The following is a 13,778-nucleotide window of genomic DNA, read 5'->3' on the forward strand; positions in this document are numbered from 1 at the left end:
TTTTTGTATGGTTGTTAATCTTTTAACAATTTTTATTGAATGTGTAGAGAAAGAAGGGGAGGTTCACTCTCCTATTCGTCCTGGGATAAATGAAGAAGGCATAAGGACAGTCGGCATGGAACTCCACTGCAAATGGATTTTATGCAGCTGAAGAAAGTTTGGGCTTATTAGTATTTGCTCCAACGAACCTCCAAGTTTTCTCCATCATGGACAACGTAACTACCAACTCCTGAAAAGGAGGAAGGCCGAGAACTGGGTCAAATGATTCGACCACTAAATCACCAAATAATGGATGTCATCTCTACCAACCCCTTGGCCCAATCCCCACAAAGGCTCACACCCCTCTCCGTTTGGGCATTTTTAGCATGGGTCTTTTTGGCATGTCTCTCCCTTACCTTGGCTCAGTGGTTTGCCTCCACTCAGAAGTTCCCAGTAGGTTCTGTCATTATTACTGGCCCATAGGCCCTGAACAGAGGTGATGTAGGGCCCCCATGAGCTCTCCTCCATTGTGAAACTGTGGATGACATCCAATAGGTTACTGGAACTTAGAATTGTCAAAGGAAACCCACAACAGGCATTTCTCAAACTTTAATGTACTTGAGAATCACTTGATGACATTACAAAAAATGCAGATTTCCTGGCCCTATCCAGAGATACTTTTATTTTTAGATATGAGCTGGGGGTCAGGCATCTGCATGCTTTATAAACACTCCAGCTGATTCTAATGCAGACACTCCATGCTAAATTAGAGAAATGATGCTCTTGGTTTCTGCTCCCCCCAACCTGCCATGGTAGATACTTTTCAGATAACAGCTTCAACCTTCCACCCCAAGATAGTGACTGCTGATTCAGTAGAAGAACATGTTATCCTCATGTGCTAGAGGCACCATAAGTGAGTGGGTTTTCCCTTAGAAAAGAGGAACAGGAAAGGATAATTTGATATTTCATATTGTGTTTGTTAAAAAGTGACATGGTCAATATCTGTTTTATATTCTGTAGTCATTTTTCTACCTCCCTTAAAGCCCACGAGGGTAGCCTTTATAATATATATTATATTATTATTCTGATTTTGTTTATAGCATCCTACGCTATGTTGTTAAATATGATAAATAACTGTCAACTAGTGTTAAGGAGCCAAATAAATCATACTTTTCAGAGGCAAAGCCTTACTTGACCTCCTTGACCAGTAACTTTGTTTAGGGATCTATGAATTTTCTAAAAGCGAGGGCAGGGGGAAACTTCAGGACACCTGTGAAACCCCCAGTTTAAATGCTAAATTTGGCAGTGGCTCATGCCTGTAATCCCAGCACTTTGGGAGGCTGAGGTGGGCAGATCTCTTGAGCCCAGGAATTCAAGACCAGCCTGGGCAACATAGTAAAATGCCGTCTGTGAAATAAATAAGTAAACAAATGCCAATTTTTGTGTGTATGTTCATTTTTTTCTGGGATGAACATTCATTACTTTCACCTGATTTTCAAAGGGGTCAGTGATTCAAAAAGAGTAAGAACCACGGTTCTAGATCTCAAATGTTTGACTTTAGAAGTTGCATTTACTGAAAGAATTTTACTGAAATAAGAGAGAGCCGTGAGATTCATTAATCTATGAAGTAAACATGAATTTACTACCTATGATGTGAAAGAAGATGAAATATCTCACCTCCTATTTTAAAATCCTGCTGTGGGATGCAGATGGACAGCAAAGCAAAGCTACTGACCCAGAAGCATCTTAAATATACTTTGTATTTAGGTGCAAATGTATTCTTACTGCATCTTTAGAAATGACAGCAAACACCTTAACCTGAGGTTAGGTACAGACCTACCCAAATATGGTATCATTCATTTCCTGAGCTTTCTTCATCACATCGAGGAAGACAGAACCATTTGGCACAGTGACATTGGCGAAATATGTTTCATTGATTCTCACAGAGTAATTGACAGAGATAGATGATTGTGAGCCAGGAGTTGTCACAGTTATAGGCTCCTGAGTGGAGATGCTGAAGTTACCTGGCAGAGACAGAAAAGCCCAGAGCAATATTCGGAAAACTAAAAATGATATTAGAGTTTGCAGACCTCCTCAACCCCATCCAAGGACCCCTTGCCTTTAGGCAGACATGGATTTACTATAAGGAGCAACTATCGTCAGTCAAGGGGCAAATTTCTCATATAACTAAAGCAGAAACTAAGACCAAAACTCACCAGCTTGTGAGTGTTGGTACTTGGCTCAACTCCCAGCTGTGTAAGCAATTCAGTGGCTCTAACTTCTATTTCTCACAGAGGATCCTGATTTTTTTCTTTTTTTTTGCCTTGGTACAGCATACAATCATGCTTGTCTTTTCTCCTTTTTATTGCTTAACATTTATTGAAAACACATGAAGTGCCAGGCACTGTACTAATCATTTTATATGGATTGTCTCATTCAATCTTTACAAAAACCTATGTTAGATACTGTCCTTGTTTCCAACTTTTACATTAGAAAACTGAAGCTTAGAGGTTAAACATTTTGTCCAAGTTTCCTAAACCTGTACGTGGCTGAACCAGGAATGGACAGAGATGTAAGGAAATGTCTCCTTTCCTTCTACCTGGTTGCAAAGTCATTTGTTTGAATAAGTAACATATGCTATAATTTTCGAATACTGGCATATCCCTTCCACACAGATGTCTCATTTCCCTGAGGCATCTCTCACTGTGCAAAGTCAGAGCACGGTACCAATCCTCTGTACTTTATTTAGGATGAGAATGGTGCTTAGATCCTTCTATATCCAACAGTCAGAAAATATGCCTTTGAAGATAAACATTATTGAATTAAGTCTGCCTTGTTATGTTTGAACTAAGAAGGACATCTAGCACTCAGTTAAGAACAAATCCTCAGGTGGCTGTAATCCCTGATAACATGATGAAAACTGAATTCTCTCTGGCAGCTGTTCTGTTTTGGAGGTTTATCTGGTCACTTTTGGTTTCAAAGGACACCTGAATCTCACATGCTTTGGGTGCTATGGTGAAAAGCAAAACAGTCCGCTCTTTAATGCTTTTACCTGCAGCAGAGACACAAGAAGAGTCTTTGTTAACATCCAAGAAGGTCTTTCCCATCAGGGCAGGTAAGACCTGGGCTGCAACATTTGGAGTACTGAATGCTCCTTGAGAAATTTCCGTGAGCACTGTATTCAGAGTTTGTTGACAATTCCAGTCATTTTCATGATAATAGTCTGATGATACAAAGAGGGCCTAATGAGGCAGGGGGGCAGGGGTGGGCAGGGGGGGACGAGAGATAAAGAGAGACAGAGAATATGAGACCCTTCAAGTAAGGGGAAGCCTATATATAACTAATTCAGTATTAATTGAACATTGACTACCTAGGAACACCTCAGATAACTCAGATATCTTTCTTGTTATCCAGAAGCTTACAAACCTGTTTGGGCAGGGAGGTTGGAACTGCTTAATAACCCAAGCTATAATAGTTCCAATGAAAGCAGACTTTGCCACATTCATTTCTATATCCCAATGCTGGGAAATACCTGTCACATAGGAGACACTCAATAAATATTAACAAACTATTGTAAAAGGAGATGCCAGAGGAATGCCCTAAGGGATGCATCTAGTAGGATGCGTCTTTCTAAAGAGGAGAGGAGCTCAGGAACATTTAATGAAGCTAAAAAAAAGCTTCCTGGAGAAGGTGGTATTTGAGTTAGGCCTTGGAGAATAGGATAGAATTTTGGCTTCTGAGATGAGGTGAGGAGCTCTGCACTCAAGAGAACAATATGAACAAAGGTGTTAGGTAGGAATAGCCGGGACATGACCTAGCAGTGATGAGAGTATCTGCATTTTAGCAAAGTTCCTCAGGGGATTCCTCCTGGTTTAGGAGAACTGGTGTATGGGGAACATTGGAAGCAACTGTGGAAGAACAGGCTGGAGAAGGAAGTTGGGCTAGACTAGTAGACGCTTGAATTTTATGGTGAGATGTCTGACCTCATTTGATTGACAACAATGAGGAGGTATCTGACATTATTTGATTAACAATGGGGAGTCTAATAGTTCATTAAACAGAAACTCTCCTGGCAACAGAACGTAAGCTCGATTGAAGGGGCAGAATTGTGAAGGGGCAGAATTGTGAGGTAGTAAAAGTTAGGAGGACATTGGGGTGAGCAAGACAGGAATTAAAGTGGATCGGACTTGAACATGCTGCTCTGTAGTTTCCCAGGGATGGACTGTTCCTGTTTTCATCTTTTCTTGGAGGTTCTTAAGCTAACCAAGTGGTCCACAAGAATTTGTGGGATATTAAGAAAAAACAAAAACCAGTCATAGTACATTTCCTCTTAAGACACATCAATAAATGTTATTAACATACATAGCAACAAATTAGATGTTATTAATATTTAAAAATACCCAGCAATATCTTGTAGGCAAGTAGCTCTTGATCCTACCATGAATTTGTATCACCTGTAGGGCTTTTAAACCAGAACAAGGCCCAGGCTCCACCTCTGAATTTCTGTACTACCCGGCTGGTGTGGGCATGGGTATTAGTGTTGCCTAAGAGCTCCTTCAGCTGATTCGAATGTGCAGCCAAAATGGGAAAGCAGTTTATATTCAGTTCAAACTTAGTAAGGCAATCAACAACGTAAATAGTAACAACAATACAGATAACCTTATGATTGGACCCGTGCTTACACCTCCAGCCTCCTGTTACGTTTCTTTCGGACTCTGTGCTGGTCATGCTGAACACCTTGACCTTAAAATGCCTAATATTCTTTTGTGCTTTTGGGTCTTTTTCCTCACTGTCTTTGTCTCTCCCTTGAAAGTCCTCTAGCCCGGAGTCAGCCTGGAAAATATCTATTCATACTGATGATGCAGTAAAGTTTTTTTTTTTTTTTTTTCTGTAAACCTTCCTTGATCACTTCTTATATCTTCCCCTTAGAGTCTGTAAATCAATGGCTCAATGAATGCAGGAATAAAGTCTCAGATCTCAAGGAGCATATGCATGACAGTGTAGGTGCTGAGTGTGAGTTTTGAGAACAACGGCCCGGGTCCCATCCCAATCTGTACCACTTTCTGGTTTTGTGAGATTAGGTAGTTTACTGACACAGTTACTGTGACTCATGCTCCTAGTTTAGGAAATGGAGGTAATGCAGTAGTTCCCACTTATCAGCGGGGTTACTTTCCAAGACCTGCAGTGGATTCCTGAAACCATGGATAGCACTGAGCCTTAAATATACTACGTTTTTTTCCTATACAGCCACACTAATAATAAATTTCAATTTATAAATTAGGCATCGTAAGAGATTTACAACAACAATAATCAAATAGAACAATTATAATAATATACTACAGCACCATTGCTCTTGTGCTTTGGGGCCATTATTAAGTAAATAAGGGTTACTTGAACACACGCACTTCAATGTTGGGACAGTTGACTGATAACTGGCTACTAAGTGATTAACGTGCATAGACAAAGGGATGAGTCACTTTCTGGGTAGAACAGAGCAGGAAGGTGCAAGATTTTATCACACTACTCAGAATTATGCACAATTTAAAACTTGTGCATTGTTTATTTCTGAAATTTTCCATTTAATATTTTCAGGCCTCGGTTGACCCTGGGTAACTGAAACTGTGGAAAGTGAAACTGTGGGTAAGGCGGGGGACTACTGTGTGTGTGAAAGTGTACAACCATGTGTGATAGAACAGCAAAGTAGACTGTAGTAGACTCTAGAGTTTCTTAGACAGATTGCAGTTAGGAAAAGCTTCCTAGAAGCATTGGTTATGGGGAAGTAAAGCTGAAGATGAGAAGAGTACATGTCAGGCAGGGGACGGGAATCATATGAGCAAAATCAAAGTTAGTATAGGAACCGCAGAATGGATAATAAGGTCTTAGGAGGCCAATAAGAAAGGAAAAATATACTGGCTGGGCGCGGTGGCTCACACCTGTAATCCCAGCACTTTGGGAGGCCAAGACGGGTGGATCACCTGAGGTCAGGAGTTTGAGACCAGCCTGGCCAACATGGTGAAACCCTGTCTCTACTAAAAATAGAAAAAAATTAGCTGGGCGTGGTGGAGGGTGCCTGTAATCCCAGCTATTCAGGAGGCTGAGGCAGGAGAATCGCTTGAATTTGGGAGGCAGAGGTTGCAGTGAGCCGAGATTGCACCATTGCACTCCAGCCTGGGCAACAAGGGCAAAACTCCATCTCAAAAAAAAAAAAAAAAAAAAAAAAGATACTGCTTTCTTCCAGAGAAGACTCCCTTCTCTGCCTCCTGTTTCACCCTCTGACTTACCTGCATGGCTTCTCCTGTGCTAAATGTGTTTCCAATGAGACCATTTTCTTTTTTCTCAGACAGAATCTTCTCTACCAGTGACTTTATATAAATACTGATGTTCTTTAAATTGCTTTCATCTGTTTTGACCTGCCCATTTATTAGACTCCTCTTCACACAGGTCAGAGCCAGGACAGCCATTGCACCAGTATCTGTCAGGAAACAAAACATTGTCAATAGGGGACCAACCATCTCAGTTTGTCCTGGACTGAGAGGTTTCCTGGGATGTGAGAGTTTCAGTGCTAAACGAAAAACAGATCTAGAAAAACTGGTGTGGTTGGTCATGCTAATTGGTGAAGAAAGATTTCAAGATACAGCAATCGTCTCTCCAGCACTAACCAGTCAAATATTTAAAGATTTCTTCCCAAAGTTCAGTCACCATGTACCATGTAGTTCATGCCTCATACTGTAGTGCGATGGGCCTCCCACCAGGTTACTTAAGGGAGATGCACCTCGCTAGTGGCCACGATGACCAGTTTATTTTTCCCAGTGATAATGTACTCTGCCACCTTTAGCTCATATACTAGCACTGTATATTTTGGTACTTATGACACTATGTCCTGTGTTGTTCAGCTATTTCTGGTGTAATTCATCATTTGACTTAAAGCCAAGCTCCTGGAGGATTAGAGAATGGTGTCTTGTGTGTGTGTGTGTGTGTGTGTGTGTGTGTGTGTCTGCCATCATATGTAAAGTAGTACTTGACATAGGGTCAATGCTCAGCTGAACATATTTAAAAAGAAAATTCAAGATGCATACCGAAAGAGAAACAGGGAAGTGCCCAGAAAAGATATGTCTGCTGCCTGAACTTTGAAGTCCAGGCCGTGGAGCCCAGCTGAGGAACAGGCATGTCTAAGAATCCAAACATGCTGGAAAGTATCTAAGAACTTGCCAAGGAAAAGAGACCCATCACATACACATAGCAGGTAAACAGCCAGGAAATTAGCTTAAAAACAGTTTAGGGATGGGATGTAGCACAGATCTCTAAAGCTCTCTTGCTGCTGTCCGGAGTGTTTTTTTTTTTTTTTTCTTTTTTTTGGGATGGAGTCTCGTTTTTGCCACCCAGGCTGGAGTGCGGTGGTCCGATCTCACTGCTAACTCTGCCTCCTGGGCTCAAGTGATTCTCCTGCCTCAGCCTCCTGAGTAGCTGGGATTACAGGAGTGAGCCACCACACCCAGCTAATTTTGTAGTTTTAGTAGAGATGGTGTTTCACCATGTTGGTGAGGCTTGTCTTGAACTCCTGACCTCAGGTGATCCGCCTGCCTCGGCCTCCCAAACTGCTGGGATAAAAGGTGTGAGCCACCATGCCCTGCCTTTTTTTTTTTTTTTTAAATACAATTCTGGGTTTTTCTCATTACACATATCTTGGTCATAAAACACCTATGGATTTGTAGCTGCATACACATGAACAGTATTTCACTTTTATATCTTGGTTGCTCCCATCTTTTCTATCTTTCTCTGATCTTTTAGCCATGTTGGCTGAGGGATTGAGAAAACCTAGGACAATGCATCAAATAAACGACATCTTTGTAAGCCTCTCAAGGGTTTCATTATACTGATTAGAAAATAGTACTTAACAGAGTTGTTGCCCAGCAAACCTCTTTATAAAAGAGGATGAGGCCAGAGATTGGAAGAAGGAAAGATAAGGACTCGTTTTCTGGCTTGATACTTGGTCTCTCCTGTGTTCTTTAGCATGGGACCTTTCCTCTCTCATGGGAAAAGAAGTCTGAGAAATCTCACATTCTCCTTACTATCCAGAAATACTAAAATGGTGATTTGCTTTGAACTTAAAGTTGAACTTTGAATTTGGAGAAAGATGAACTTGTATATCTGGATCCATAGAGGCTAAGCACCTATACTAACTGTCTAAAGACTTCTTTTTGGATGTTAAGGCTGACACAGTGGGAAATTTCTGGTTCATTTCCCAAGGTGAATATATAATCTATTGATTGTAATATTGGACTTTGTCACTGGAGAGGTGGTATTGCTCAAGACTATTGAGGTATCCAAATTGTCCCAATAAACTAGAGAAAGAGACAGTGTTAAGATAAACAAATTCCATTGCATTTCCCTTTTCTAAAGCTTACCCTTTCTGAAATATTTCTTGTGAATATACTCATGCTTTATCCTCATTTTCCAGATGGAAAAATTAAGATCAAGAGTTAACATTTGTTGTTTATATAACTCAAAGAAGAGCTGGAGCAGGAACCGGGTATTTCTAGTACACCACACATCTAGAAAGAGGCTTAAATGCCATCCATCATCCATTCTTCTCAAAAAGAAAATTCCCTTTTGAGAGGACTGGAGCAAAGAGGGTAGAAAATAAAATTCAAGTACTTACAGGTAGAAGAACTCAAAGGGCAAGACCTACTGGTGACCATGTCCTCTGTACCAAGGGAACTGGGCTTAGTAAACTCACCTACCGAGAACTGGCTACCAAAATAATAGTTTTTATTTTCAGGAGTGAAGTAGTTGACGACTTTGGTGGTTGAGTAGTTCCCATTGAACAGACACAAGGCCAAAACGTCCAGGCTGAGCTGGTAGTAGTTAGTCAGGGGATTGCCATTGTGTGCTTCTAGAAAAGAGAAGAAATACCTCCCTTAATCATGGAAGTGGTAATGGAGTATGCATTTTCCATCTATTCCTACTTACTCTATTTCAATTTCTTTACATTTAAGGAAAGGTGGGTAATAGAAGGGGGAGGTCACTCATAGAATCAGAAAACCTGAGAAATGTAAAGGCTTTTAAGGGCCACTCAATTCCACTCAATTTCTTTCATTTTATTACTGAGGGGACATAGCCTTAAAGAGATTAAGATGCTATCTAGATATTCAGGTGGTTACAGAGCTAGGGCCAGAATACAGGTTTTCTACCTCCAAGCCTCTTGCGTTTTCCATAGTAAGGTGTTGAAAGTGTAAGTAGAAACCTAGGTTGGAGGCCATCTCAAAGGAAGATGGACTTAATGAAAACTAAAATAAATGTTGGGTAGGAATTGAAATAAAAACAGTGCACCTCACTAGTGGCCACCATGACCAGTTGATTTTTCCCAGTGAGAATGTACTCTGGCCGCCTTTAGCTCATATACTAGCATTGTGTATTTTGGTATTTATGACACTATGTCCTGTGTTGTTCAGCTATTTCTGGTGTAATTCATCATTTGACTTAAAGCCAAGCTCCTGGAGGATTAGCGAATGGTGTCTGTGTGTGTGTGTGTGTGTGTGTGTATCTGCCATCATATGTAAAGTAGTACTTGACATAGGGTCAATGCTCAGCTGAACATATTTAAAGAGAAAATTCAATATGCATACTGAAAGGGAAAAAGGGAAGTGTCCTGCAAAGACATCGTGAGATGAACAGAATGAAGAGGAGAAGGAAAGAGTGGAGGGAAACTTCATATAGTTCTGAATCAGCAGAGGAGAAGACAACGTTGTCTAGGGTCTCTAAATATTTGATTCTTACCCATATTTTCAATTTCTGCTTGGAATTTATTTTCTAGCTTGTCAATCAGGTGGTAATCATATATTAAGTTTTTGTCAGGGTTACGACATGCTCCCAAAGCCAGTATAATCAAGGCAAGCTCTCCTGAGCTTACCTGTGACACTGAAAAGAAAAGTATTCAAGCTTAACAAGGTACGTGCTTGTGATTTTTTGGGCCTCCTGATTTCCTTGAGACTTATATTGCCTATCACTTCTTTCTTCTGTTGCGCTCTATACGGTCTTGTGTTACTTAATGATAGGGATAAATTCTGAGAAACTGATTGTTAAGCGATTTTGTCATTGTGCAAGCATCATATAGAGTGTACCTACACAAACCTCGATGGTATAGTTGACTACACACCTAGGCTATAGGGTACAGCTTGTTGCTCTCAGGCTAAAAACCAGTACAGCGTGTTACTGTCCTGAATACTATAGGCAACTGTAGCCCAATAGTATTTGTGTATCTAAACATATCTAAGCACGGAAAAGGTACAATAAAAATAGAGTATTAAAATCTTGTGGGATCACCATCATTTATGTTCACCATTATGTGATACATTCCTGTATGAATATTTGATTCCTCTCTTCTTTATCCTCAAAGCAGAGCCTTTTAGAGCAGTGTTATATAAATGCAAACTAAATCTTGGTCTTTTCCATAAAATCACAGAATTGTTTTGGAATTATGCAATCCTTATGAAAGTGAAAAAAGAGGAAAAATAGATAAACAACAAGATCTTGTTTTTTTTTTTTTTTTTTTTTTTTTTTCTCTTTGTGGTACCAGCTTGCTAGGATAGTAATACTTGATTTTTTATGTTCTGCCTTATAGAGTATCGAAACTCTCAGGCTTCTCATAATTCTTATAATGATATTATGAGGTAGGTAAGAGTGGCTTCATTTCTCCTTACGCTAATTAGAAAACTGAGGCTCAGTATTAACATGACTGGTTCAAGGCCAACCCACATCTAGTCCAAATCTGGATTGTTCCATGGTTGCCTCTCCAACACCAGCTTTCTTAGTTATGATCTGTATCTCATGTGGTTGTGAACTAAACTAGCTTATATAACAGCATTAATGGATAAGAATCCATAGCTTTTGTTTGTGGCTTCATGGAGAAAAATGATGTTTAAGACCAAAAGAAGCAAGACCTAGCTCTAGGGTGAATGGTGTGGGATTGTATTTTGGGCATGTTTATGTTTCTGTTACCTCAAGTTTGGTCCCATTAGAATGGATATAGCAGGGATATTTCGGATGCATAATTTTTAGGATTAGTTGCAGATAATCTTTAAATAGGTAGATTTTTTCTAAATCTTCCAGAGAATACAGAAACTTACGTCTTCTTTTCACAATGTATTCGATTTGTTGGATCAGCTTTTGCTTCAGGTTTTGGTTCTGGATTCCAACAAGTTGGAGGGACAACAGGACATTGACAGAGGAGCTGGTTCCCCTGGTATACTTTGACTGGTTCATTGTATTCAACAAAGGTTTTAGGCGGATGTAGTTTTCTTCACTTACCTCTGTGGCAGAGAAGGAAGGAAATAAGAAACACACACTCAGAATATAGTAAGACTTGGAGCAGGGGTTATATAAAAATATTTAGTAACAGGTATGGCACAGACCTAGACCAATCCAGTGGCTGCTGACTGTGTTGGTGGAATAAAACAAAGGTGGGTCTTGAACCTACCCCCATGCCAGACATTACTCCTTTAACAACCAGCATGAAAATGTTTTCATATTTTAACAACTGGTGCAGAGTTATCATTGTGTACTCGCAGACTCCTGCCTGGGAAATTTAGCATCATTCCCTAATTTTGTATATGAAACTTAGAGAGAGTCTCCTTAAAGAAACTTCCATAATTGGAGGCTGAGCTGAAACTAGACTACATGTCTTCTGACTCCCAGTAAGCAGGACTTTCTACTTCCTGGATTCAGTTCTTTCCTTCTCTATCTTCTAAATCAGTTGGGTTAATGCTGAGAAAATACAGGTAAAAATTGTACGTTATACTGATGATTGACCCCAAAACTTTATTGTCTGATTGCCCAGCTGGCTGGGCATTGAGGTCATTATTCAGCATTATGCAGCCTGTGAAAAATTTTCCAGTTTTAGCCTAGAACATGCCCCAATTCCAGAGATGCAGGGAAGTCACATTATACTGTGGAAGTGGGAGAATCCAGAGCTCCCAAGGAAATAGAGGAGAATAAAAAGAGTTACTATTTAAAACACAGGACACTTTCTCAATATATTTTTCCATACTTCTTGAGGAGTAGCCCCAAATCCTACACACCTCCGGATTATCTAATAGATTAGTGGGAGAGTGAAAAAAAAACTTTGAGTTTTAGATTCAGATTTTGGCCACATTCTGTGCTCCTTAACTTATGACTGTGGATAATAAGTTATGGAACTCGTGTTACCCTTAGTTTTCTCATTTAAAAATTGTGGCTATTAACACTTACTTTATAGATATTAGACAAGAAACCACCGAATAAACTGTAAAATGCTGCACATACTATTTTTTCCAGCATAACTGGAGCTTTTATCATTATACTTGAGAATCAAGGAAATGTAATTTCCCTTGCCCAGTTTTCTTTGCTTTAAAAGAAAGAGTCAAGAAGATCTGAATAGAGTGATTGTAGAAAGGCCATGGTTTGTTGCAGACACAATGGAACAATTGTGAGTCAATTCTCTGAGATTTTGTGGAAGCATCCAGCTCAGCAGATTTTCTCGCCCTGAAACAGACTTTTCAGTTCCTGGTCAACAACTCAAATGAGTTTCCTTGACTCTCAAAGATCAATTTAATTATTATTATTGTTTAAAATGAATAGAAAGCCAAAACCTACATAGCCATCCCCTATTCTTAGGATCCAACAGGGGAAATGTCAGGCCAAGAAGAAAAATTAGAGTCGGAAGAGTCTATGCTTTAGCCTGTATGTATACAAGCCTGTCTTCTGTGGTGTTCTCTTCTTACTGGTTAGAGAGCACAGATAGTACCACCTAGTCATCTTTAGACTGGCTTGAAGCTTAATTTCAGAGTAAAGTCTCAGAAAAGAGAAGTCATGCACCTGAGAACTGCACCAGACCTCAGGAGATAATTTCCTTCAAGCGTCTCCCCTCATTATCCTTTTTTTATGAATGAAGCTAAAGAAATTCAGAAACGTTGGGTCATTCAATGACTAAGGAATCAAACTGAACCTGAATTTAGTTTTCCTTTCTCTTACTTTAATGTTCTTTTACAGAACCACACAATCTCTGGGGCTAACACCCATGCAAGAGATGATGGAACTTTATCCCATGTGTCCTCGGAAAGAGTTGAAGGGAGGTGGACATGCAACTTGGAATATCTAAACTAACTCATGACAAGATAGCAGTCATCACTATTTGAAAGAGATTTTTTTTTTTTTTTTCTGTGTAGTTACAAGGGGGTTAACTCAAAAATCATGCGTCGAATTTCAGGGAAAAAAAATTGCATATCAAAACCAAAAGATAACTTTCCATGATCTAGAAAAGTTTCTGGGAGCATAAATTTTTTGTCATTGGAAATTCACATGAATAGCGAGTTACTTGGTAGGATGCTGTGCTACAGAGGATCTGAGCATAGAAAGAGCAGTTAGGCAAATGAACACACAATCTATAATTCCTCTTACAACAACATGCATTGTGAGACTTTCCTCACCATCTCCTGCCACCCTTTTCATCATTCATGGAGTCCAACCACATATGAAACTGGAATGGGATCTTTTCTCAGGTAACTCTACATAGAGTCTCTTGCCAACAGTATTCAGTAGGCTATCACTCCAGAGTAATTTTAGCTCAAACTGTACTCACCACAGATCTCACATAGTTGACTTGGAATAAGAGAAAACAGTAAGAGCCCCATTAGGGGTAGCTGGTGTGACTGTTTCATCTCTCCAACAGTGTACCAGAATGTTGAGGAATTGACTGGCTATTTATTAAGTGATGGACAGAAGGTAATGAGAGCTCCTCCTTCAGGTTGCCTCAGCCTCTTTTC

The 13,778-nt window shown here is 39.9% G+C and overlaps 1 protein-coding gene across 2 annotated transcripts; it reads right to left on the bottom strand.

Moving 5' to 3' along the window:
* Positions 1–13,778, bottom strand: TCN1 (transcobalamin 1). 2 transcript variants are annotated; one of them, XM_010384998.2, is made up of 9 exons: positions 13,595–13,778; positions 11,106–11,288; positions 9,757–9,897; positions 8,717–8,872; positions 6,261–6,451; positions 3,032–3,221; positions 1,820–2,003; positions 396–514; positions 1–229 (listed from the first exon to the last, which is right to left on the bottom strand). In XM_010384998.2, exons 1-9 carry the CDS (start codon positions 13,671–13,673, stop codon positions 168–170), a joined length of 1,305 nt encoding a protein of 434 aa, XP_010383300.1. In that variant the 5' UTR covers positions 13,674–13,778; the 3' UTR covers positions 1–167. The 2 variants fall into 2 exon arrangements, with proteins under 2 accessions (XP_010383300.1, XP_030774780.1); XM_030918920.1 differs by lacking the exon at positions 9,757–9,897.

The sequence above is a fragment of the Rhinopithecus roxellana genome, chromosome 15 (genome assembly GCF_007565055.1).
Source record: "Rhinopithecus roxellana isolate Shanxi Qingling chromosome 15, ASM756505v1, whole genome shotgun sequence".
Classification (NCBI taxonomy): Eukaryota; Metazoa; Chordata; class Mammalia; order Primates; family Cercopithecidae; genus Rhinopithecus; species Rhinopithecus roxellana.

Coding starts and splice junctions, on each gene's coding strand:
- TCN1 (XM_010384998.2), bottom strand. CDS start 13,673: ATGAAACAGTCACACCAGCTACCCCTAATGGGGCTCTTACTGTTTTCT. Junction 11,289..13,594: donor TCAACTATGTGAGATCTGTG/GTGAGTACAGTT, acceptor TCTCTGCCACAG/AGGTAAGTGAAGAAAACTAC. Junction 3,222..6,260: donor GCACAGGAGAAGCCATGCAG/GTAAGTCAGAGG, acceptor CTGCCTCATTAG/GCCCTCTTTGTATCATCAGA.